A 25,120-nucleotide genomic window follows, 5' to 3' on the forward strand; every position below is an offset into this window, starting at 1 on the left:
GCGGCACTCGTTGTCGGAGTGCTGCGGGCGCCGGACACCTTTGGAGATGTGGTGTCGACAGGCGTTGGGGTGGTATGCCGTGGGGTGTCGTGTGATGTGCCAGGGTGCACGTTGTCTCGGTATGCGGTTGTATTCGGGGTGTGATGGTGTTGCTGTTTGCCAAGGGTTGCTTGGTTTGATAGCGAGACGATAGTTTCGATCCAGTTGTACTTGTGCACGAAGTCTTTGATGCTCTTGGGTTGGAGGGAGAGCAGCTCGAGACCTATGTCTGCTGTGTTGGGGTTCTTTTTCAGGCCGTCTATCATGTAGTACACTGTGGTGGATGGGTCGGCTATGTCGGGGAACCGGGCGGCGATTATTTGTGCTCGGATAGTCTCGTGGCGTTTGACGTATTCGTATACAGTCTGACCTTCCTCGATTTGACATTTCTCGGCCAGTTGCTTGAGATATATGTGGTCGCTGGTATTTGTGGTGTCGAGGTGAACTGTGAGCTTTTGCAGGATGTCGTACGGGGTGGGTTGCTCGTCGGGGGTGCGCAGGTTGCCTTCGAGGTGATCAATGGCGTCGTGTGTGTATGCGGCTCATTGGAGCGCGATGAGCCAGGGACCGTAATTCGACGGTTCGAGTTTGGGAATGTCACGGCGGTCCATGATTGTGGGATTGGAGTGGGCGCGTGGGTGTTGCGGTGGGAGTAGAGGAGGTCTGCCGGAGGCAGTGTGCGGGGGATTGATGATGATTCGGGACGGGGCTGCCTTGTGTTGAGCGTTTCCGTTCCGGCTTGGTTTTGCACCGGGGGTTGGCTCCGGCGGGTGCGTGCCCGTCCTGGGTACTTGCCGTAAGCGCGATCCAGTTTGTTATTCGATGTTCGGTGTGTTGAGCAGTGAAACGAAGCGGGCCATAACCTGATGAATCGTAATCGTCATGGTTCTGTCTTTACTCGCCGCCGCCGTCTCGTGGGTCTAAGTACCGCGTGTGACAGACTGTAATGCGGACAGTCTGTCCTTGCGGTCCGTCATTCACAGCTGCTATCCCAGTGTTCTGCAAGATGTTATTGCCGAAAACAAGCACGTTAAGGAAATAATGTCCAGGATAGCTTTTTAAATAATCAATTTAATTTATACGTTTTTTGCAAAAAAGAGCTGTCCTCATATGAGGACAAGCCCCGGTTGGATAGACACTACACTGTAGCCAGAGAACACGACACGTGTGCGAGTACCAGTGAGGTGCAATGCAAAATGACGTCGAGATACTGTATCACGGGGCGAATAGTGCTCGTTTTCTACACGCTGTACTTTACAGTACACGTACAGTACCCATGGGTACATGATGCAGAGCCCGAATCATACTGATCTTTTAAAAAATAAAGATTGAGAGTGCTTGTTGACATCATCTTTTGGGCAATACTCTTACCATACAAAACGCCATGACCCTCTCCTTCTGCGGTCATTCAAAAAAGACTGGTGAAGTCTCCCTGTGACATGAGCATCTTCACCATCCCATCGAAAGCAGGTGTAGACCGCACATCACAGGCGGGGCGGATTCTTCCAGGCGTCCCATGCTTTGCATTCGGGCTAATACCTACGAAGTCCAATCGTTTGGGGCGTTCAAGCCATGCCGCCGTAACGCGTCCTTCAGCCCGAAGAAGCGCAGTTTCGAATTCCTTGAGTCTTCCAGCTTGGGAGCGGGAATACGAAAAAGATCGAGGCCTGGTTGGGACTTCGTATGAGACAGCGACCGTGGAGGAGGTCGCCCCCGCTGGAGATGGGTTCCTCAGAATAACAGTGGATACGGCGGTGACATGCACCTCTCAAACTTATACCTCAGAGGGGCAGTTTCTTTTTCTCAAACCGTGGGGAGACGAAGATGGTTCCATTGAACCTTGCTGCTTTACGGACCTGCCAGGAGAGGGAACCATAATGCAGTTTTTTGTCCCAGAGGTGAGTGCTGTAGGGGAAGCTGCTCTGGCGGGTGAATTGCTCGAAGTTAGCGAAGTGATGGGGAAAGGTTTTCGTCCCCATATTGTCTCCAATAAGTTCAAGCAAGTTTCTGCAGTATTGGCTGTATGTATTGAACAGTTTTGCTCGCCGTCACTGCTAGCCCTTCGATACGAAAGCAGACCAAGTTCGATTTTTTTGATTGCAGAAAAAGATGGTGCGTTTGCAAAGTCACTTTCAAGTTGGATGGCAGGCGGCTCTGGCAATCGTGCCGTTTATTACTTTCCAGATGAGTCTAGTCTCATACGAGCATTTGAAGCACAGCTCGAACGAGAAGCAAGTGCAGCTGTATTGCTTAGCGCTGATAGGAACTTGTGCCATCGAGCGGAAGAAGCGGTACATCGTCTTGGCGAAGGAAGAAATCTTTACACGTTCGCTCCATGACTACGAGATGACGGGTCGAACAGTTTGAGATTACCCCTACTTTTCAAGTCCGTCTAGCAAAGATGGATACGGCTTCCCAGTCGCTCCTCCTTTCAGAATGATATCAAGCACGCGGTCCTCCCTCACAATTGAGAGCCGGGTAGTTTCCGCTGAGCATAAGTACAGCGCCTCCTTCTGACACACGTCCAAAATTGCATCCACCGATATTTCGTAAACCTCCGCTAACTCGTTGATAGTTCTGTCCGAGTATCTGTCACTCAAGTCTACAGCGTCGAATGACGTAATGAGATTCAACAACCTCTCAATCTCCTCCCTAGTCATCGAATCCCTAATACTTTGATTGCCACTTATCGGCACAGGGACGCCATAGTGAATCATAGCGTCAACAACAAACTCAAGCGGTACTGAATAGTCTTCCGCGACATCTTCCACGGTGCAATCCACGATGCCGTCCCTTCCCGATTGCACATCTTTCAAGCTTTCGATACCAACTAGCTTTTTCCTTGCCACAATATCATGCAAACGCTGCCCAGTCGATGTTGGGTTTAATCGCATCGCAGCATGCTCCAAGTCGCGATGTTCACCTGATTGGTAGGCTTCAGCTGCCCAACTCGGCATGTATTGCACATGATCGTCAATAAAATAATCCATACCCACTGGTTTTTCTGCATCCTCTCCGCTGCCCGTCAGCTCTTCTCGTTGGGTTTGTGCTCCTTTCTCCTCGTCCAGACCTCCACCGGTTTCTTGTTCCACAGGTTGTACAACGGTACGCCCATTCCACTCATCGGACCTCTTCTCAGCCAGCGTCAAAAAATCATGCGACAATCTGTCTTCGTCTCCAGAACTGCTGTCACGGACGTCGCCGAGCTGGTCTTGCCCCGCCTGCTGCAGCTCCTCCACTAGCTTTGCGACGTCCTTGCCATCTATAACAATGTAATCATCATCGCTGACCATTTCTTCGTACAGAAGATCTTGCGTAGCTGTGACGTCATCACTCTGCATAGACGCGCAACACCTAAACACTCGGCGCCGTCTCGACGATGTTTGTATGGTGCGATGCGCCAACGACCGGACGTGCGTGCAATTGTTTGCACGAGCGCTGTTTCCACGAAGCACCGGAATAGCATTGATGAACGCCAACATTGCGGTGGTTGGGCGATATGGGGACCGAGACGTGATATGGGGGCCGAGAGGGAAAGCGTATGGGTCGGCAGGGTCGATGTTCACCAAGTCTACTCCTCATCGGTACTACTGCTCACAGAGGATCAAAATTTTCAGGTTAAAAGTCGGACGAGATCAAATCATGGCCTCATATAAAAAGATATGTTTTCGATGGTGATTGGTTGTGATGAGATATTTGTATTCAAGTGGGCCTTTTTGGCATCAATTAAGGGGTAGATTTTCAGGTCACTGAAGCAACGTAGAAAGGCAGTAGAGCTTGCTGTCTCTGCGGAGCTTGCATGTCCATACAAGCATAGAACAAGCGCAAAGCACTTACGCACATTCGGAGCTATGCTTTGGCAATATGTCTATAGCTCGGATTGGGCCGCACAATGGGAGAAATCACTCGCACAAACCGTGGCAATGAATATGACTTCGTACTCTCGTCTTCACGGATGCCTATGTGTTCCAGACCTTGCCAAGCAGAGGACAGGAAAGCGGTTTCATGCGACCACACACCCAAGCTTACCTGCAGGAGACAATTTGAAGGCTAGTTTCTTCTCAGACATGTTGGCATGCAGACTCAAAAAAACGATGTTTTTTTAGATAGAGAATTCTCCCTCTACGCATTCTAGAGCAATACCAACTTACGCGAGATCTAAATACTCTGAAAGCGACCATAGCTTTAATAGAATAGAAACGTTTAGGTCTAGCGGAGCTCGACGTGGTTATTCGAGCTCGGAGAACACGCAAATGGAATAGGTGTCAAAAACTGGAAAAAGTAGACGGAAGTCTCTTTGCAATAAGGCGCAACGGCAATGTCGTTTCTTTCACTCTACACTGAACTAGCTAGTCGAACGTCATTCACCAGTATCGCATGGCCTATGATTTTCATTAAATACGCGTCTTCGTGTATGCGTCATGTGTGTCAAGTTAAGAAAGGTTCAAAGGTGACGCTGGTCCCAGTCTCGCCTAACAATAATACACTCTATTACTATACACATGCGCGGAAAAGATCAGAACACAAAAGGGGCGAAATGACAGAGTGGGGGGTTAAAAAGTCATGTAGAGACGTGAGTAGTACTGGTTCTGTCTTGAGAAGACATGAGCAACGAATTGTGACATGCAAAATAACACAGGCAAGCATGGTGGATGAACAGGATTTACTTGCCGTACAGAAAAGTGGGATGACTTAGAAAGTGTTAACCGTGTTTGGTTTTCCACACCAGTCCGCACCAAAGAACATTCTGCAAGGTTCTGAAGAAAAGCCGGGCGGGATAATGGGGGAGAGCTTTTCTCATTCTACAATCTGCGTGTTGTTGTGGGTGCTCCTGTACAGTGCGAGCGAGGGTTCTAGCTTCGGCGTCTTAACGTTTTTTAGCACAACAGAAGCGACGTGGACCGTCTGGACCCATTCATGTGACCCTTTTACTGCACAGTACCAAGGGTACACGTACCTTCCTTGTGTTGACATGTTGACTTGAGCCAGGCCCATGCACGCAGCGTACAGTACTGTGCTGGCTGTAGCTGTGGAAGGAATCCAAAGTAACCGCCGGTTATTGCGCTTAGGTGCTCAACAGGTCTTCTGGATACAGTACAGTGTACATCTAAAAATATTACTTTACAGTTCAGTTTTGACGCGACTATCCAGACTGTACTGTGGTTTTGGAGACTATGGCGTAACGAGAATTGTGGAATTTTTGAGCAATGGTGGTTGCGCAACAAAGCGTCCAATCCAGGTTTTGAAAGGTGGGGCTAGGGGCAGCCGTTGGCCCGGAAGGGCAGGAAGTCTTTCTACCACTGTCAGAGAACATGAATCGTGTCCATGTGTGCGATGATGGTTGGCTGGAAAGATGGCTGTGTAATGTCAGAGACTGTAATGGGAAGTGGTCCTTCGTTGGGCCTCGAGGTCTTATGCCGCATTTTTTATAAACAAATCATCATATGGATGGAAAGGAGTACGAAAGGGCCAAACTCTGTGCAGCGAATGCGAGCGGGGCGCAAGACGGACAGCCAATCAGCGGGTGTGATTGGGCCCCGCGGGCCAAATGGGGCCTGCGGGCCAACAGTTCCAGATGCTCGCAGAGACTTTCTCTAGCCTATTCTCCACACTCGATGAACGCCGCCCCTTTTCATCCAATCGCACCCCGCCGCCCGCAATTTTTTTGCGCTTCCCCGCTTCCCGTCTGCCACGCGAAACACGAACAACCCATTCGCAAGCGCCCCCCTCCCACCACCCCTTCCCCTCCTCTCTCTCCCACCCTGCCCCTGTCCGCCCTTGGCCCCCGCGGCTGTCACCTGCCCACCTTTCATACTCACACCACTTCACCCCAATCCCCTTCTCTCTCTCCACTTCGCGGCCGCCTCACACCCCTCCCTTCCCGTACCGCGCCCGCACCACCACTTGCAGGCCTTGGCGCCTCCGCAACCGCAGCCCTGAATCCCAACCGGTCTGCGACGGCGGACCCCGCAGTGGCGGGCATGGACGAGGAGGAGGAGGAAATTCCTACCTGTCCTCTATGTCTGGAGGAACTAGACTCCACAGACCGTGCTGTTAAGGCGTGTCAATGCGGTTATCAGGTATGTTTATGGTGCCTTCACCACATTCGCGAGCAACTTTCTGCCCGATGTCCCGCATGCCGAACTCCGTATGAGGAACAAAACTTCAAGTTTGCGGAAGTCAATCCTGAGCAGGCTGCGAAAGAAGCAAAGGAAAGAGCGACGGCAAAAAAGGAACGCGAACGGCGAGAGAAACTCAAGGAAATTGAAAAGGAACGTGCTCGTGCAGTCGCGGTCTCTCAGCTAAAAGCAAAGAGCAACTTCAAGCATGCCAGAATTTTGCAAAGAAACTTGGTCTATGTCATTGGGCTCAGTCTGACTTTGGCGAGAGAAGAGGTTATTCGTCGTGCCGATATGTTTGGAAAGTTCGGTCGCATGATGCGCATTCTTGTCAATCGTTCTCATCCTTTCAACGCGGATGCTCCTGGAGGACCAAGCATATCTGCGTACATTCAATATTATCGTGATTCCGACGCTTCAGCTGCAGTTCGTGGCATGAACAACGGTGTCTTTGACGGTAGGGAAATACGCTGCGCGATCGCCACCACCAAATATTGCGATGTCTTTGCTCGAAACGCGGCTGCCTCAGATCAGAATGCCATGTTTCACTGCGGCAATCAGTTCTGCATGTACTATCATTCGATTGCACCCGCGGACCTTGTCCTTACTAGAGAAGAAGTGTTGGCAAGACAACTAGGGCCTCCGCCTCCTGCGCATCTCTTTTTCCCAGACTCCCGTCGCCCGAACCATGCCCCCCTTCCCTTTCATAGACCCGGCCCTCCACAGCCAATTCCTATTCATCCACCACCCAACACTGGCGTTCCACTATCGACTTCGTCCGCCTCCCAGGGTCGTTCCATGATGACACGACCACCGGCATCGATGCCAAGTCCATCTACCGCTCCCTCTATTCCGTTCCCTCAACATGGCCAACCTCCCATTCATGTAATCCCCAACATGAATGTCCCTTTGTCAATGCCAGCTACGACGCAAGGAAGCAATGGTGCTTCGGCTGCTGGTCAGCAAGCGCCTCCATCTTCGCCTCGCCCGCGAGTGCCTGGGAACGTTACTGCTGGACGCAAGGTTGGTGGCCCACCTCAACCATTCTCTCCAACACGCGCGCCCGTTCGAACTCCACCTGGGTCCCCCCAGTCTGGGCGATCGAGTTCTTTTCTTCATCGCTCTCCGAGGAAATCGGAACCAGGATCAGTGCCACTGTCATCTGCGGGAGCATCTAGCGCCAGGGGGAATGGGACCAGATCGGCCACTGCTAGCGCGGCTCCCTTCTTTTCACCACGATCCAGTAGAGCTCAGCTCCCTTCAAATGCTGGGTGGGCGTCGGGTCACAGTCGTAATTCGTCTCGCTCTCCCCCACGGCGTGGTCCGTCGACTTCTCTCGACGAATCTGCTCTGTCCACACCCCGTACACCGCGTCGTCTCCCCCGAGATAATGCGCCCCCAGGTTTTGAAAGTGCCGCAAGTTCAAGTACCTCGGCGGCACCGTCGCGACCTCCTGGCTTTGACACCCCAGCTTCGCCTCAGTCATCTAGTGGCAACCGAGAAGGAGCAGTAACAAAGTCTGGTTTGACAAGCGGAGCTCATATTTCGGCCCCTCCTGGTTTCGGACCAACCGCAGTTTCGTCACGAGGTAATGGATCCGAAGAAACGGATAGGAACAACGTTGCGGCGGCATGGTCTCAGGAGGCAACCACCGATGAGGTGTTTGCCACGCAAGATCGACGCCCGCGAAGACCCGTCGGGAAGCCAGGTCAGCGTGCTGGTCTTGGTCCTCAGAGTGCTACTGATTCTGTGCCTGCATTGGCACAGCTGCTTGCGAAGCGAGGAAAAGAGACTGGTGTGTCAGCGGAGCTTCAGTCCAAGACGGGACCTCTGGAAATTTCTGACGCATCCGAATCTCGTAATGGACAATACAACCTTGCGGATGCGCCACTGGTGTCTCAACCACCACTTGGGTCTTTGTTTGGGAAGTCGTCGCAAGGAGGCAAAGTACCCCCGTCAGATGTGGATCGTCGCGTGAAGAGCCCCGAGTCGTCCTCGTACACATCCGCGTTTTCTGTACCGCTGGGACGTACTGAGACATCCAAACTTCAGGAAAGCGCGGCCGCAGCAAGACGGAATAGCTCTCGGTTCGACTTTGCAAGACGTTCGGTCCCTGAGTCACTCTCTGAGTCAACTCATCCCTCGACTCAGTCAATGAGCATACCGTCTCTTGAGCGTGGTGCTTCGAAAACGACTTTCGGCAAAGTGGGGGGGTCTGCCGTCCCGAAATCTAGTCGCGATGAGTATGCTTTTGCTGAAATGAACCCGAACTTTGTTCAGGGCTCGTCTGCGGTAACTTCTACTTCGCACGCACTGAAACAGGCGCGCTCCAGATTTGGATTTGCGGAGCAGACGTCCTCTCCGAAGTCAAACCATACGCGTCCTCGGCCTGAAGGGCTGGATTCTACAGCAAACGGGGAAGGGCTGAGCAGCGGATTTGATGGACCGTTTGCGAATCTGTCTACTGCTGAGAAGCTGGCTTCCCTCTTTCATCGGGCAGAATGGTCGGGCGAAAGGCTACCCCCAATGCCTACGCACGAGCCTCAAGTAGATCAATTGGCCAGCGCAGATCAAGTACTGGACCCAAATACAAGTCACAATCGCCCTGTCACTGCATTACCAATTCCCGCAGCCGTACCAGATCATGGAGAGATACGGAAAAATTCACCAGTATCTCGCTCTCGCCCAACACAATATGCCCCCCCGGGTTTTAGGGAGGCCACGCCTGACATTTCGCCAGAAACCACTGCAGTCGACAACAAGACGACTACCGCGGGCGTGGCCACTAAAGTGGCATCTGGCGGCTCGACACGCAATGCTTCTGAAGCGCTGTCACCTGTTCGAACGGACGATACCGTTAGCTCAGGTACTGAAAGCATTGAGGAAGACAGAAAGAGAAGTCGAGCACAGAGGAAAAGAGACAAAAAGGCGCGGCAGCTGCGAGAAGCGGCTGAACGGAAGGCCCTGGAGGTGTTGCCCCCAAGCACGGTACCCGTGCAAAGTACCGATGCCTCTACAAAGTTAAAGGACCAACAGCGCCTTGCTGCATCTGTGAGCGGTCTGAGGGAAATGAAGAACACGTCTCCGGGTCAGATTATATCGCAAGCGACAGAGCCATCGAAGCATCTCAAGCAAGCGAGATTGACGGACGATCCTAGCAGATTCATGTCAGTCTCAGAGCTAGAACGCGAAGTGGAAGCGGCTAGAGCGCGCGAAGCGCAGCTGCAGGACAGACTTCAAGAGTTGCAGAGGCGTATTCGGAACTACGATAATGTGCGAACTTAGAGGAGAAGGAAAACCTTTAGAATAGTATGGTTGCAGTCTATGGAATTCCCTGTCGTCTTGCTACTTCGTAACCGTGTAGAACTGTCTTGCTCTAATTCTATAAACGCACCAATAGTCTCGTAGGTTTCTGAGGGAGAGCGGGAACCTTCCTAGACATGTTCGTCATACCGAGGCCTGTTCCTGGATTTTACAACACTGCTCGATTTGTTATGGCAAAACGCCACTCCGAGGGATATCACTAGAGTGCGAAGTGGTTGCGTTAAGGCCAAACGCGTGATATGGACAGAACCAGGCATATGTTGAACACAGTCAGTCACTCGTTTTCGCTCGAATTGAGCTCATGGATCAGTTGCCAATTGCTACCGACAAAAGGCATCTTCTAGCAATGTCAGAAAATCGCATGACAGATTCTCGAAATGACTTTGAAGCTTGCAATTCCGCAAGACGGTTAGGGCTTGCGTGCGAAGTGTCGCGTCCACTGAAGCCAAAAGATACACCCGCTACTGCTGCAGAATGGCCCAATTCTTGTATAGCGGCGAGTAATGTGGGGCTATTTTCCGCCTCTGACAAGAGTTCCCGACCTATTTCCTCAAATGCAGATGTCTGACCTCTTTGCCTCACGTGAATAAGGGGAAGTAAGGCATCTGCGGATGCATCCATATTGCTTGCGAAGGCGTCTCCGCTCGCAATACCCACCAAGATTACCCTCAGCAGTTTCGAAAGGGCTGCATCAACCACAGTGCTTGCTGGACCGAGCTCTGGGTTTCGAGAACGCGATCGCGCCAAAGAGGCAACTGCTTCCAGGCTTCTTCGTTCTAGTTTTAAGTCCGCGTTTTGTCGTTGTAGGTCGATAAGATGCAAAATGGTTTCGCACATGTCTGGAGGGATTCGGCTCAACCACATTGGGTGCCGAATGACCACATCAGTTGTGAAACTGAAAATCTTTGCACATACCGAAGGAATAGCTAGCATTTCGTCCGTGAATATGGGAAGCAGAGAGGACAGACCGACATAGCATGCTTCACCGACTTCAAAGTCCGAGCCTTCTGTCAGTATGCTGCTCAGCAACCCAATTACCCCTTGGACGCCATCGTAACGTTCGTCGCGACTTGATTCGCTCACATATTGGGATATGACCTCACAGTAAAGTTTGATGATTGCTATTGCGTTCCTCACGAGATCTCGTGACTCCTCGGGGGAGAGGTGTATCAAAGAGGAGTTTACAATGTCATCTGCCAATGTGATGAGGGATTGCCCGACATCTGGTCTGGACCTGCCAAATGATTTCGCGCAATTAAACGCAATACCATCTGGGGCATGTAAGGCTAGCAGCAGTGCACTACGAGTCCGCGGTCCCGCATTTTCACACATCGCTGCTCCTCGCAAAAGGTTCACTGTTGCTATGGCGCGTTCAGCAGCATCTGCATCTCTCTCTCTATCCTCGATGAGGGAATGAAGAGAATGGTATGCTGGGAGCAACAGCTGGTCGGCGACAATATCTCCAAGCACTTTCGTCAGACACTTCCCAACAAGTCGTACCACCGGTGGTGGGAGATTTTGATAAGCCCCTGTCCCTGCTTGCAACAGCCTGTGCCAAATTTGAGAGTTTTGAATGTCATGGTATCTTGGAGTGCCGAGCGAGAGAGCGTAAAGGAGGGATGCGGCAGCCTCTGCGACATCGCATTCGAAACCACGAGCGGACAAACCTTCCAATGCTTTCTTCATGCACCCAGCCCTGCCTGCGGCAACGATTTCCATTCCACCGACGGCCTCAAATGCTGTTTTCGTTGCAGTCTCGTCATGAGATATGGGAACGAGATATGTTCTTGTTACTCGAGCCAGTGCTTCAAGTATTGCTGCTCCAACTCGTGGAGAGGCCTCATCGGAATGAACCCCCCGAGTCTCCAACATCTGAGACTCTTTCTGCGCTACATCGAAAAGAGCAGAGAGCAGTATCTTGGCGTTCATAGCTGGCTTTCCATGGCCGTTAATCGAAGCAGGTGACAGAAACTGCAATGGAACCGATGGATGCTCGCCTTTCGCATCATCTGCAAGCACACTACACGTCAACAGAATCAAAAAATATAGATCTTCCTGAAAAATATCTAGTGGAAGTGAAGTCTCTCTGTTACGCATCGTACCCCATTGGAAGACTACCTCAGCAGCATGTACCAAGGACTCAGCCAGCATTGGTGCCATTTTGTTCAAAACGAATCTCAGTAGCACAGCCGCGGAAGCAAGGCGAGCTTCTGCAGCAGAGGTATCTTCAAAGCCCATGTCTTCTTCGTCGTCGGGAACATGAATGTTAGCTCCCGGTTCGTTTTCAAGCAAACTCTTCATCCAGAGCTTTCTGCAGTGCATCACGACCTGTTCGATCTGTGGTGCCAGAGGATGCTCCTTCGACTTGACACCGTCGTCGGCCTGGAGCGAAATATTCGCCCAAGTCTCCAACAACACATCTGTGACATCTTCGCTAAAAACATCCTCTTCATCAGCTTCAAGAGAGGCCAAGCTTATGGCCGCCGCATCCAGCAATTGACACGTATCCTTGGTAAAAACGTCCAAATACATTCTCCCCAACTTCACAACGGTCATGATTCCATGTGCACAAGACATTCGCCGCCATACTTCAGCATACGCCAGTTTCATGACACCTAGTTGAGATTTCGCCCACGCCTGTTTGTTTACGCCATCTACCATTGACTGCAGTATTTGCCCTGCTTCCTCATCGGTGTGATAGCTGCGCTGACTAATAGCGCTGACGGCGGTCAAGACTTGCGTCGCTTTCGGGATAGTGCGCGGCTCGTCGTCAGGGTCTCGTACGCTACTATGATAGCTCGTTACGACCAGGCAAAGCCGCAAAATTGTTGGCAGCTGCTCGATGATTTCATGCCATTCTTCTCCAGTAAACGCATTAATAACCACAGCCTCTAGAGACTCCTCGCCACTTGTAGCTTCAGCATACAAGTCTACGGGGGCGTCCGCAGATGGAGTGGCCTGGATCTTCGCTAAATCTGTCGCCAGCACTCTCAACACAGTATCTAAGGCGGGTAGCACTCGAGCGTCATAGTCCGGGGAGTTCATCGGTGGGTGACCTGGGACGGTGAGGATGACCGATATTGAGGCCAAGGCAGCCTTTAGTAAGCCGATGAGATGTCCTTGGGGAGCGGAAAATTGCAAGCGAGCCTGAACGTGAACCTGGCGTTGCATTAAAGAGGCACGTCGTGAGGTATCAGTTATCATGAACTCCGCGCCAAGCAATTCGATAAGTTCGGTAGCTGCCATGGCACTGTGAGCTGTTGCAGGGTCTGGGTTCGCTGCAGCCTCATGAACCAAATTGAAGAAGCGATCGCGGTCCTCAGCAGGCTCCTCGAGATATGCCCTTCGGGCGAGAACGGCTGCCGTTCGGAGAAGGGCTTTGCGCTCGAATTTCATGAGCGCTGGTGTAGAGACAGCAAAGCTGACAAGGAGGTAGCGCAGAGAAGTTGCCCCATAGCGCTGTGGGGGAGTTAGGGTGTCCCATGCTTCCAAGGCTGCTGAGCGTAATGCACCAGCGGCATGAAAGCGGGCGGCGGGGAGGGAGGTATATTGTATTACAGCCAGAGAGATGGGGATGGCATCTGGATGGCGAGTTAGGTTCTTGATTGATTCCTCCGCGGGAATGCGGGTGGCCGGCACTTGGACATCGCGGCAGGCTTGCTCGAAGGCTGCAACTTGAGCATGTTCCGGGAAAGTAGCCATTCGGTACAATCAGGGGGAAGGACACAAATCGGTTGACGTATGGTAATCGGAGACGGATTTCAAGCTGGAAGGATTTCTTGTGATGTACAGGCTGTAGGGCGGGACCGTGGTTGTCCAAATTGCGCCGATCACTTGAACAGTGCGGCGCGGAGAGTGGGCGTGAGAAGGTTTCGGAAGACAGACGACGACTCAGGATATGCACGATAATTGGGCACGGCAATGTGTACCATCATCCCATACGGTATTGTATATTGCCGGTATCCTCTGCAGTTGTGATCAAAGAGTAATTTGTACAGAGACAGGCTGCAACGCCAGTCGGAGGATTATTTGGGTTCAGTGTATGTAGAACAGAAGGGCTTGAAGGGATTGGCGCCTTATGTCCGACTTTGGGAGGGGGGGTCGTGAGGGGTGATGGGGCGGGGGGGGGGGGGAAGGGGGTAGCGGGTGGTTAGGGCGCACACTTTCGGCGGACCGTCACATCAACGGGCAGGCGTGTAAATGAGGTGACCGGTGATGGGTCGTCACACATCGTGTTACCCATTGAGAAGCGAGAGAGACGAAGGGGGCTGCGGCGGCTCAGTGGGCGAAAACTTCGAGATCCGTGGGCTAAATCAGGAATGGCCCGATAGGACCACTCTCGAGACAGCCGAAAGAGCCGCGCACCTTCTGCCAGCTAAGCCGGCGCGTGCCGGGCGCGCCCCGTTCCTTCGGCCATTCAACGCTCCTCTTCATTCTTCTCTCATCCAATCCACAGTAATCTCTCCTGCACAAGCGTCCCGCCCACGGTCTCGTCCTTCCCCCCACCCATCTGCGACTCCACCGCTCACGATCAACTCGAAAACACTAAACTCTTCACTTGACGCTTGGTCCCCTGCTTACCCAACGACTTGGTGTCATTCGCCATGATATCCATCAGGTCTTTTGCATCAACACGTCTCCTGGCTACACGCCTTTTCACTGCTGGGGCCAGTAATACACGCCGTGCTTTTTCTTCCTCAATCCCTCCACACCCTAAAACCGATCCTCACATCTCCACTTACATTGGCAACCCACGTTCGGTCCTGACGGGTCTCAGTTCGCTCATCCGCTTCGGAGCGACTGCGTACTTCATACAATTCTACATTTGCAACACCACGCTGGTTCGTCTTCCCCATCTTGATCTTCTCGCCTTCATCCTCGTCATCCTGACATGATACTGACACTCCTGTCTCCGTACCACGTTGTCATCTCATTACACTTGAAAATCTTGCCTTCACCTTATCTCTTCGCTCAGAGCGTTGGCCCATCCATGCAGCCAACTCTCAATCCGCTTGGTGACATCCTCTTCACTGAATATATTACCCCACGCCTTTCCCGCTTAAAAGCCGGGGACATAGTGGTAGCCGCCAAACCAACAGACCCGCATCTATCTGTTTTGAAAAGGATTCGGGGTATGCCAGGCCAAGTGATTTGGGTGCATCCCATCGGCAAAAACGCCCCGATCAGGTTCAAAGTTCCGGACGGCCACGTGTGGCTCGAAGGGGACAACCGTAATCAATCCACAGATTCGAGACATTACGGTCCAGTCCCACTTGCGCTTATCAAGGGTAGGGCGAGATTTCGCTTTTGGCCGCCGTCACAGGCGGGCGTTCTGCGATCCGTCGTTATCGATCACACAGTAAAAACAAGGGGCCTTCTCGAAAAGGCACATGGTGCCAACGTTGGCGTGTGCGATGACAGGTGAGCGTGTCATATGGGCTACGCTGTCGATGGCCAACAAACTTCGGAACATCGACCGGTAGTAAACATTTCCAGCTCTGTTTTCTGAAAAACATCACCATCTCATTGGAGGCATATCATTCTTCAAGAAAATGAGACCAAGAGCGTACAAAAGGATTTGTGAGTGATACTTCCGCACATTGATATCGCAGAAGTGGAAACATGAGGGCCTCGGGGACGGTTACAAGCTTTTCGTTCGACGGAAGAGGTTGTTCTAAGTATGAGAAGCGGGGTCCCAAGGTGCTTGATACGGCTGCCTGCCTTGAGTCATAAGTAGCAGATACGCCGAAATGCGGCGTCATGTCAGTGCAGTTGTGAGAGGTAGGCCATCGGAAGAAAGAAAAGGACCAAATCTAAATATGACGCCAGGGCTTTGCAAAGCTAAGCTTTGATATGCTGTGACGACAGGGATAATACCAGGTATCAGAAGAGGAGCTTGACGGTTGTTTGGTAAGCACAGCCTTCACTCGGAAACATGAAATAAAGGGAATGTCGTTGCCAACGAACGCATGTGCGCGGTAGCTGACGAAAATAAAGGAAACCCTGTGAATTGTGGAAAGCATGGAAACAAATCTTCAGCATCTCTGACAGGAAATCAGATTCAGCCCTTGGAGACGCACCGAGAGCGTCTCGAAAGGTGCTACACGCCAGCAACGGAAGCCAGAAACCAAAGCCGGCGTAGTTGGACCACTCAGGTTGTCTGAGCCTCCCCCCCACATCAATCCCTCCTTTTGAGCCCCGAAGTGCGTATCACACCTACCCACCATGCAGAGTGGAAATAAAAGCGATGCGATCGCCGCCCGCAAAGCGATAGTTGACAGTATCTTCGAGCTCCCAGTCCACGTCATTGACCAAGACTAGCACACCAGGCCTCAAAGCGTCGCCGCTCACAAACATGTCATGCCGGGCGGTGATAAGATGGTCTCGGACCCAGGTGATAAGCTTACCGAGGCTCTGGATGTCTGCCGGCGGGGTGACGGAGAGAGACTTGGCGTCGCTGAACAAGGCCTCGAGCCCACCGCTGAAAAGAGAGTGTTAGCAAATTGGGACAGGGCGGCGTAGTCAAACGGTGGGGTAGGCGGACTTACCCGAACTCTAGCACGATGGTTTTGGAGGACGTCATGTTTGTTTGACGCTGCGCGAGGTTTGGCAGGTGCGGTAGTCGCGGGGAGAGCGCGGGGTGAGAGGGGAGGCGGCTAGCGGCTAGTGTCATACGTATGGCTTGTTTAGGCGAGACCTTCGAGGCTGCGCCGGTGCTGTAAGCCGAATGTGATTTGTGGATATTTTTTTGGGATCATGTTGCCAACATGCAATTCGCGTGGCACTGCGCACGTGCAGGCGAAGCATTATATGATGCCGCACGCGTGGACACGTGTCCACTGGCGTACGGAAAGCCGCAGCTCCCGCCATTTCCCATACCACTTCGCAAATACAACCCCAACACCTCTGCATCCCACTCCCTCCCTCCCCCACTCCACTCCCAACACCCCAACTCTCCGACTTTCCTTCCTCCACACGAACTGCTAGCCTCTACGAATTTTGCCACCCTTCCCTCACATTCTAACTTGTAACCCTACCACAATGCACGGTCGACGAGGTGCAGAGCTGCTCGAAGAGCTCCGCAAGACAAAATGGCTACCACCTTATAGCGTACGTACCCTCTACAACCTCTACTTCCTTGTCCCTCCCCGACTCCTGTTCTCATCCTAACCTAATTTTTTCCTCCTCCGCAGGAATCCGGTATCCGTCAAATCGCCGCTGAAATCAAGGAACTCCTGGAGCCCTTTCTCGAAATCATCACGGCTCACCGTGCCTCTCTCCAGAACGACCCGCGCTACATCTCTGGCGTCGTCGTCTTCTACCGCAGCGTGCAGCGCAACAAGCGCTGCGCCCTTGCCTACTTGATGAACCGCCTCCGTCGCATCGTCGCCTTCCGCTGGCTCTTCGGCCAGGCGGCCCCCGCCCGGCTGGACCAAAACTTGTCGGGCGCCGAGCGCCAGTTCTTGTTGAAGTATAACGCCCTGCTGGGGGAGTACTGCGACGCCGTCGGCTTGGATTTGACAGCAGATCAGAGCCCGCCGAGGGACTTGTATGTCGAGGTACGGGTGATTGCCGATTGCGGAGATATCCTGACAGAGGCTGGGCCCGTCGCGTTGAAGCCGGGCACCGCCCACTTTTTGAAGAGGACCGATGTGGAGCACCTTATTCGACAGGGCAGCTTACAACACATTTTGTGAAGGTGCTCCATTGTTGTGCACTGGGGGCGAGCAACAGCTTTTTCATCGTTGGGTTGGTTTGTTTGTGTATATAATCTATTCTTGTTTTCAGAATTCGATTCCTTGTGGTTTTATTTATGTTAGTGCGGTCGGGATGCGAAAACCATGCCATGAAGCAGCTTCCTTCGACTGCCTAGGTAGGGATCGAGAGTCAGTATCTAAATTTGCATGTGGTAAGCCACCTCATCCACTCCGTCGACCATTACCCACGCCTCGTCTTTGTCTCCGTGTATGCCCCCCTACACTCGGGATACTTGCGCAACTTGTTTTCGAAGAGCCTCTCCGCAAACTGATACAGCTCAACATCTGCACTCTCCGCCCTTAGCACGGCACCTTTCACAGTTTCGCTCATCGCCTCAATCTTCTGCTTGGTCTCCCCCCTTTCATTTTCCCTATTCCTAACCACCTTCTCTGGTCGCATGGCAAACTCCCTCGCCAATTTCCTCTCTCTCCCACATGCGGCGTTAAGAATTCTCGCTAGCACACACACGCTCTCTGCATACCTCTCCTGCAACCCGACAAAGAAGAAGCGGTCTATCAAGTTATGCTTCGCAGCCCTCAGCGCTGCGCGCGCCGCAAAGCTATCCAAATCCACAAACCGGGCGCGCAAGTCCGTTGCCAGCTCCCCGGCCCGCACGTCTGTCGCCAAACGCTTGGTCATGTAGTTGCGGTTGCGCTCCACCAAGTACCGCGTCATGCTACGCTTCCCAGGCTTGCCGCGCTCAAAATGGATAAAGTGACTGACCTTTCGGGCAAGGGGATGCCGCACGAACGTAAAGTATCTAACATCGCGGTCTGGAAACAGCGAGTGCGCCCCGACAAACTGGTGCCCCATCACAAGGTCAATCTCAGCTCTCTTGTGCGATGGTAGGGCTGCCAGTACGTCCAGATTACAGTCGAGCCCCTTGCCCATGCGCTTAGTCCGATGGAACCACCAGGCGGACAGCAGCCCATCTCCTGACGTGGCATGACAAGTATGGTGTAGCCCCAGCCCGTTCCGCTTCGCAAATGAGAATAGAGACGTCTTGAGGCTATTTCCACCTGTCTTATGGAGATGAAGGAAGACGTAGAGCGGCTTATTGTGGTGCTGGGCAGCGGCGGCCGCGGCGCAGGAGAGGGGGTGGTGCGAGCGTGACAGGGCGCCAGGCTCCTCCGGAAGCATGCGCAAGGACTCAGGTATCCTTGACGAGTGACGTGAGGCGATGAAATTGCAGAAGAGCAATCCGGAGGCGACAAGGAGGAGAAGAATGGGGAGCTGAGACCTGTACATGAAGCGAAGCGAGTACGGGGGTGAGCCCTTAAGCGGATATCTACGGGAGGACGACTGGCGGGAGAGGGACTTCATGTCCAGCAGTACATGTCGCGGGCTTGAGGCGAGCGGTAGCGGAGAATACATGTGGAATTGGGAAGACGACTTCAGGTTTGCATTACCGACGGTGAGAATGAAAAACGAAGCGTCAGCAAGTACAGAGATTGCTCACTTCCAATTGAGCCGCACTGCTGAGTTCTGATTGGTTGTTTCGAAATTACACGAGACGTATCACACCGTCCGAGAGATTGAGATCCGTTACTGTAACAGATTCTGTTGCCTTCTGGGCTCCCCTAGCATACAGTACCCTTGGTACACCACTCCCCCACCAGCAGACCTCTTCGCAAACTGCAACTCCATGACAACGCTTCCCTCTCCCTCGTCTGCCTTCTCGCCATGAAGGCCCCCTCCCCCCCAATCCGTGTCCCGACCGAAGCGGAGCTCGAGCAGTCCACCCCTTCGGAGCTGCTCCTCCTCTCGGCCACCCTCGGTCGCACCGACCTCGCCGTCTCCGCCCTGCGCGCGGGCGCGGCCGTCGACGACGTCGTCCCCTCCTCGTCTTCGCACGCCCGCACTGCTCTGCACGCCGCGCTCTCCGGGGGCCATGTCGACGTCGCACGCGCGTTGTTGGCGGCCGGCGCGTCGCTGACGAAGCACGACGCAGGCGGGGAGACCCCTATCGCCGTCGCCGCTGAGGATGAGGCTGTGCAGACGGCGCTCTCCGCCCATGTGTGCCAACGCGCCGCTGCGGGAGATTCCCATGCCATCGCCGAAGCGATCGCCGCGGGTATGGATGTAGGAAAGACCGATGGATCTCCAGCGGTCAATACGCCGCTGCACTGGGCGGCCGCGTTTGGTCAGGTTTCGGCTGTTCGTGTGCTATTGCAGGCGGGAGTTGATGTTGATGCCGCGAATGCCAAGGGGGATACTCCCTTGCGGGATGCGGCAGCCGCTGGGCATGTAGCGGTGGTGCGGGAGCTTATGTCAGCCGGGGCGGATCCGTCGTTTAAGAACAAGAAAGGGAGTTCCCCAATCGATATCGCCACGAGTGATGAGCTGCTTGGCGCTCTGCATCGAAGTCACCAGGGTGAGAGAGAAGTTGCCGAGCACGCGGTTGGCAGTGTAGAAGGTGAGGACGGACCGGAGACGCCGTACTTTGTTCCCGGAGAACGCACGAGAGGAGGGGCCAGACTAGCAGGAGCTAAGGCGGAGGAACGGCCGGCATGGGGTGAGATGCTTTGGCCAAGGCCGCAGAGGTTTGTGGAGGCTGCGCCAAAAGGCTTTTTTACCATGCCGCCGGTCGTTACCGTGTCGGCAGAGAATGAGTGCATGCAAGTTGCGCGGATGCTTGTTACTTGGATGAGGAATGAGAAGCTTGGAGATGACTATACTGTCAAGCTTGTCGGTGGGGGTCATGGGGGTTTAGGCGAAGCGCTTGAGTTTTCTGCTTCGGTATTTTTACGCGTTGATGCAAGAGGTGTGGAAGGTGCGGAGCAAGCATACAACTTGACCGTCCGTGATTTTGGAATAGACGTGGTTGGAGTGGATTTGCCAGGGCTTTTTTATGGTGCCTCGACCCTGTTCAATGTTTTCCGGTTGAGAAAGGAGAAGTCGAAAGACCAGTCTGCACCGCTGGCTATCCCCACCTGCCGCATCTCGGACTGGCCTTCTATAAGACGGCGGGCACTGCACATGGACATCTCGAGCTACATGCTTCCGAAACGCGAAACGCTTGATGCGCTCGCCAAGTTTCTTGCGCGGGAAATGAAAATGAATCAGCTTCAGCTCAACATGGGCCCCAACTTTGTGAGGATGAGTGACTTGTCAGGGAGGGATGCGATGCGACATGAAGATATCTTGACGTTCCAGAATGTCTGTCATCAACATTTTATCGAGCTTGTGCCGGTCGTCTCCCTAGGTGACCAAACTGAGCAACGACGGGAAAGCGGTGATGGGAACACAAACGGAAACGGTGACCATCACTCCAGATCCTCACAAAGGAAAAAACGAGTTGCGGATGAAATGATCTATGATGAGTTTGTCACTTTGTTTGACAGCCCTCAGGTCAATCTGGGTGAACTGTCCGAGAAACGAACAAGCGACTCCAGCGATTTTGAAAGGCTTCGCGCTGCCACCCGCGGCCTGCGCTCAAGAGGTAAACAGACTTTCCAAATCTACGGGAGCCAAATCCCAGAAACTCTCGCGGATTCTCCAGTGGTATCAAGTGTATTAGCGGAGATTCCTACTAGATGTATTACCATCCTGGAGACAACTCTCGCGGATGAGGACAGATACAAGGAAAACTGTCTTCGGATGAGTCAATATGGTTTGCCGTTTTATACGTGCTCTTCCTCATACTTGAATGAGTCGCTTGCAGGGTGCACATCAAAAGCTCTTGACAGTTCATGGATTGCGGTGGAAACCGCAATTGAACAAGGCGCCGTAGGCGTTATGATGAAAAACTCGAGTTCAGCAACACACAGCGCACCGCTCGTATTTCTGTACCAAGCCTTGATTCCGTTTGCCGGGGCCGCATGGAATGCTAAGCAAGAGGTGGGAAGAGTATCCTCCGGCCCAGATGACGTACTCTCTCACTTGTACGATATGTACATTTTTGGGGACCCTACTGAGAAAGGCATCCTTGGCAACATAGCTCTATCTCTTGGTGACCTCCACCTCGTTGCAGGTGATAGCACTGGGAAGGCTCTCTCTTCACTGCTTACAAATCGCAGAGGAAATTCCATTTCTGCAATAGAAGAGATGACATATCTGGGCCTGCGCAAGGCCTTGAAGCGAGCTGAAAGAATCGAAAATGCCCTTTCATCATATGTTGGAAATGCAGAGCGGACTGACGTGCTGGAAATGCGTGTTGCCGCGATCTTGATGGGTGTATCAGCAAGGCTTGGTGCTTCTCTGTTTTCGGTATCCTCAGCAAACTCCATGGATTTCGCAAACAGCTTCAGAGAAAGCCCTCTCCGAATTAGTGCCCTGCCAGATGGAAGAAGAAGCGATCTCTGCAATTCCCTCTTGCATGGCATCGAACTTTTTCGAGATGCATGGATGCAGCGATACAATGAGGTTGGATTTACGGCAACAGTGGAACTTTTGACCGGAGAAGCGCTGACACAGCTCGCAGACGGAATGCCATACCAAAGATACCTAGAAGAACGAAAGGCGCATGGCTGGGGTCCAGGCCGGGAGTAGAAGAAAGTGCTGTTTTCATGTGTCTCGCAAGCGCCCAATGCGCAATGATGGTATGGGTAGGCCATCTAGAAATTCTTCTATCTCCTCCGTATAAACACTTTGAGCGCCGAGACTCGGAAAAAGAACTAGTGGAGGTAAAGAAGGCGAGAACTCAGCATCGAAACCGAGAAGATCCGTACACGACCGATCGCCATAATTGCTCCCAGCTTGCGAGGACCTAGATTGTTTCGCTCGGGTTTTAACCTTCAAGAGTATGCGAGAAGGTTCCTCCCCGTCCACATGTATCATTTCCCTTGACTCACTGATACCAAGGTCATTTTGAAGAATCGCTTTCTTCACGCGGGGTAATTCGTTTCTGTCTTGAATGATTGCGATAAAGGCCTCGTAGTTTTGACGATCGCAAGCAGTGTGCGCGGCTCGCAAAAAATGTTCACAGGTTGCACTACTTTCTTGGTGAGCCAGATGTTTCTCCCTATTCTTTGGAGACTTTCGAGATCCGGCGGGATAAAACGGAGGATTGATCAGCACAACATCAAAACGGCCACGTAGGCCATCAGGCAATCTACCGTCTTTGAGATCAAATTGCGTGACGTCGCCATCGATGCGGTTTAGGTCAATGTTCCGTCTGGCACGCTCGGCAAGTTGAGGTTGGAGCTCAATCATGTGAACTTTGGTCAATTGGTGCGCCCTCGCAAAGAGAATTGAAACGAGACCATTCCCAGCCCCAAGGTCAAGAACTCGAACAGGTTTCGAAGGTTTACCTGTGGGCACGCGACGGTACTCTCCAAATGCGAAAAGCGCCAAAATATGAGAATCAACGTTAGCTCGGTACCCTCGACGCGACTGGAGCAAATAGGCCTTCTGCCGTAGAATCAGGTCCAATGTTTCACCCTGGACTGGTCGTAGATGCGTAGGCAGTGTCCGCAGTTCCTCTGGATCCCATGAATCAGATGACCTACGAGTGAAACCGGGACGCTCTTTGGGCAGGTCTTGTACATTTGCGGTTGAGCAATAACGTCGGTATCTGTTCTTCATGCACGTCTGTGAGTACAGCTTCAGTCCTTGAATCTCAATACTACGTGGTCTTGCAGCTTGAAAACCTCTTAGATTAGTAAGCGGAAAATGTTTATGGGGAGTGCCAAGCATAAACATTTGGAGTAGTACTTACCCGCCCCCCTCGTCAAGAGTGTAAGATGACGAAGTATCTCACGGGGTTTGAGCCTACAGTCGTCCTTCAGTACGTGCAGTGCCCTAGGGTAAAGTATTAGAGAACTGGGCTTCAGGTCCGATCACAGCAGTTTGAAGTGCCCGATGCGTATCCCCTCACAGGTCTAAGAAAATTGTTGGCGTTCTATCGAGCAAGAGAAAGCAGGATAGCCCCCGTCCCTCTAGAGAGCAAAGTCCATTCTGGGTACAGCACGTGCGGGGAAAAGTATATGGTTTGATGCTTGGTTTGATGCTTGGTGTTCGAAGGCAGGCGTCGGGCCCTATATTTTTGAGATTTTTTATGACGAACTTCATGGGGGGTACGGATAGGGGCAAGCACCTACTCTTTGTTGCACCGAGTGAATTCTGTGGCAGCCTTGCTCTATGGTACCGTTAAAAACGCCTCTTTCTACGCATCCTGAAAGGTCCACGGGGTGTAAGAGGACAAAAGAATTGTTTGGTCCCCAGATCTGTACTGTTCACTTTCAAAGAACGGAGCTACACGTACAAACGTGATGCCGCATGGACTGATCACAAACATTATGTCGCAACAGAGCAGAACAGACCCCCACTACTAGTCTAGCGTGGCAGTCTAAGCAATTCTTTTCATTTTCATTTACTGAGTTGCAATCGATGTAATGTGAGGTGAGCCTCAGCTTCAGGTACTCCTCAGAAGGATGGCTCCATGTTTTTGTAGTCTTCCGGATGTCTCCTTGGTGACAACAGCCGATAACACACCTCGAAGTCATGTTTGAAACCTTTCAAAGCTCAAATAATCCCCTGTGCCTGGCAACTTCAAGTACCCTACTGGGAGGAGTTCAGGGCAGCATATGTAACTACTTGGCAACTTTTTCTTTTATGCATTTTTTCTCTGTCCATACTACTTCGACGTACAAAATCATGAAAGACAAGAAGAGATGTGTCAAAATTGATACTACCGGTAACGTTTGTGTCACAGCTTTAGCGGAATTTCAGCTGTGGTTGTGTAATCTCGTTATTTCGATGCTGGTATGAGTATTCAAGAGCCCACTTGATGGTGGGGAACGCAAGTTCGTCCCAAGGAATGTCTTCCCATGCAAACATGCGAACGACCAGAGACTCAGAACCAGCTGCCACAGTGTCTTCGTTGAGGAGGGTGCACCTGTAGAGAAGTTGAACCTGTTGTGCTGGCAGGACGTTATACACTGCCAGCAACGTAATTGGATTCATGTCTAGCTCTGCGCGAGCCTCTTCCCATGCTTCTCTCGCTGCCCCGCGCTCTGCCGTCTCGCCATTCTCAAGAAACCCTTGTGGGAAGGTCCACTTCCCCACAGGAGGAATTGCCCGTCTTGCGAGTAGAACGCGACGTCTATCTTTTGAGATCGGGACACAACCGACAACGACCTTCGGATTTTCATATGCAATGTGATTGCATTTCGGACAAACGCTCCTCACCCGTTCATCGCCTGGGGGAGTTCGCTCGACCATTTCTGACGCGCAGCAACGACAGTAGGAAGGCGGCGTGTCGTCCTTCACCTTGCTTTCATCATTCGGGACGGATGCACTCTTGGAATCAGGCGCTCCGGATAGTGTCATTCGGTAGCGCATTTCCTTGTCTCCATGACGTGTGCAGCGGAAGTCCCCTTCTCTCGTTCGGGTTCGTCCTGAAAGTGGAGGTCTCAGCGGAGGAGCGAATGCCATTGTGGATTGGGTGACACTCTTCTACAGGGAAAAATAAGGTGCTTCAAAAAATCTCGCTAGGGAGATGGTCACGCAGGCCGCACAGGTTCGTCACTGCATAAGCACTGATGAGACTGGAATAATCAAGCTGACCTCAGTTATGCTCACAGGAAACGTCGAGAGCAAACTTGGAAAAGGTTGCGGTGCTTTTTCAGAGAAACGCAGCTTTTCTTCCACTTCAATCAGGGGGCGCAAACGTGAATCCCGCACCTTACCAACCGTACCAAGCTGATCAACCCAACCAGAGACAACAATCGAGGATAGAGAAACTCACCGACCTTCTCTCTCTGACAGAACGTCATGCTGGTTCGCGAAACCAGTCCGATGAAAACATCAACGATCATTTCTGAAGCACGTGGCCAATTCCGATAGGTTTGGAGACTCGAAATTTGTCAACGAAGAAATTCAAGATCGCATTCTATCTGCATTGGTCATTCCCCATCAGTAGTGAGACGCGAGCAAAG

At 52.4% G+C, this 25,120-nt stretch overlaps 12 protein-coding genes; 5 read left to right on the top strand and 7 right to left on the bottom strand.

Moving 5' to 3' along the window:
- Positions 1–1,478: 1,478 nt before the first annotated feature.
- On the top strand, positions 1,479–2,378 carry CHC_T00003008001 (hypothetical protein). The gene has a single exon (XM_005714048.1). It carries the CDS (start codon positions 1,479–1,481, stop codon positions 2,376–2,378), a length of 900 nt encoding a protein of 299 aa, XP_005714105.1.
- A 36-nt stretch (positions 2,379–2,414) lies between these two features.
- CHC_T00003009001 (hypothetical protein) lies at positions 2,415–3,380 on the bottom strand. The gene has a single exon (XM_005714049.1). It carries the CDS (start codon positions 3,378–3,380, stop codon positions 2,415–2,417), a length of 966 nt encoding a protein of 321 aa, XP_005714106.1.
- A 13-nt stretch (positions 3,381–3,393) lies between these two features.
- Positions 3,394–3,621, bottom strand: CHC_T00003010001 (hypothetical protein). The gene has a single exon (XM_005714050.1). The coding sequence runs from the start codon at positions 3,619–3,621 to the stop codon at positions 3,394–3,396; it is 228 nt and encodes a 75-aa protein (XP_005714107.1).
- Positions 3,622–6,020: 2,399 nt separating this feature from the next.
- Positions 6,021–9,443, top strand: CHC_T00003011001 (hypothetical protein). The gene has a single exon (XM_005714051.1). It carries the CDS (start codon positions 6,021–6,023, stop codon positions 9,441–9,443), a length of 3,423 nt encoding a protein of 1,140 aa, XP_005714108.1.
- Position 9,444: 1 nt separating this feature from the next.
- Positions 9,445–13,184, bottom strand: CHC_T00003012001 (hypothetical protein). XM_005714052.1 is given in 2 exon segments: positions 9,445–9,788; positions 9,789–13,184. The coding sequence occupies 1 exon segment, from the start codon at positions 13,182–13,184 to the stop codon at positions 9,789–9,791; it is 3,396 nt and encodes a 1,131-aa protein (XP_005714109.1). The 3' UTR covers positions 9,445–9,788.
- A 1,189-nt stretch (positions 13,185–14,373) lies between these two features.
- Positions 14,374–14,907, top strand: CHC_T00003013001 (hypothetical protein). The gene has a single exon (XM_005714053.1). It carries the CDS (start codon positions 14,374–14,376, stop codon positions 14,905–14,907), a length of 534 nt encoding a protein of 177 aa, XP_005714110.1.
- Positions 14,908–15,103: 196 nt separating this feature from the next.
- Positions 15,104–16,155, bottom strand: CHC_T00003014001 (hypothetical protein). XM_005714054.1 is given in 3 exon segments: positions 15,104–15,698; positions 15,699–15,963; positions 16,031–16,155. 2 exon segments carry the CDS (start codon positions 16,153–16,155, stop codon positions 15,699–15,701), a joined length of 390 nt encoding a protein of 129 aa, XP_005714111.1. The 3' UTR covers positions 15,104–15,698.
- A 368-nt stretch (positions 16,156–16,523) lies between these two features.
- CHC_T00009337001 (DNA replication complex GINS protein PSF1) lies at positions 16,524–17,179 on the top strand. The gene is made up of 2 exons (XM_005714055.1): positions 16,524–16,592; positions 16,676–17,179. The coding sequence occupies exons 1-2, from the start codon at positions 16,524–16,526 to the stop codon at positions 17,177–17,179; spliced, it is 573 nt and encodes a 190-aa protein (XP_005714112.1).
- Positions 17,180–17,420: 241 nt separating this feature from the next.
- CHC_T00009431001 (Sulfotransferase) lies at positions 17,421–18,488 on the bottom strand. The gene has a single exon (XM_005714056.1). The coding sequence runs from the start codon at positions 18,486–18,488 to the stop codon at positions 17,421–17,423; it is 1,068 nt and encodes a 355-aa protein (XP_005714113.1).
- Positions 18,489–18,923: 435 nt separating this feature from the next.
- On the top strand, positions 18,924–21,731 carry CHC_T00003015001 (hypothetical protein). Its single transcript, XM_005714057.1, has one exon. It carries the CDS (start codon positions 18,924–18,926, stop codon positions 21,729–21,731), a length of 2,808 nt encoding a protein of 935 aa, XP_005714114.1.
- Positions 21,732–21,746: 15 nt separating this feature from the next.
- Positions 21,747–22,883, bottom strand: CHC_T00003016001 (hypothetical protein). The gene has a single exon (XM_005714058.1). It carries the CDS (start codon positions 22,881–22,883, stop codon positions 21,747–21,749), a length of 1,137 nt encoding a protein of 378 aa, XP_005714115.1.
- Positions 22,884–23,777: 894 nt separating this feature from the next.
- Positions 23,778–24,617, bottom strand: CHC_T00003017001 (hypothetical protein). XM_005714059.1 is given in 2 exon segments: positions 23,778–23,897; positions 23,898–24,617. The coding sequence occupies 1 exon segment, from the start codon at positions 24,615–24,617 to the stop codon at positions 23,898–23,900; it is 720 nt and encodes a 239-aa protein (XP_005714116.1). The 3' UTR covers positions 23,778–23,897.
- Between the last annotated feature and the right edge of the window lie 503 nt (positions 24,618–25,120).

The sequence above is a fragment of the Chondrus crispus genome, genomic scaffold (assembly GCF_000350225.1).
Source record: "Chondrus crispus Stackhouse genomic scaffold, scaffold_169, whole genome shotgun sequence".
Classification (NCBI taxonomy): Eukaryota; Rhodophyta; class Florideophyceae; order Gigartinales; family Gigartinaceae; genus Chondrus; species Chondrus crispus.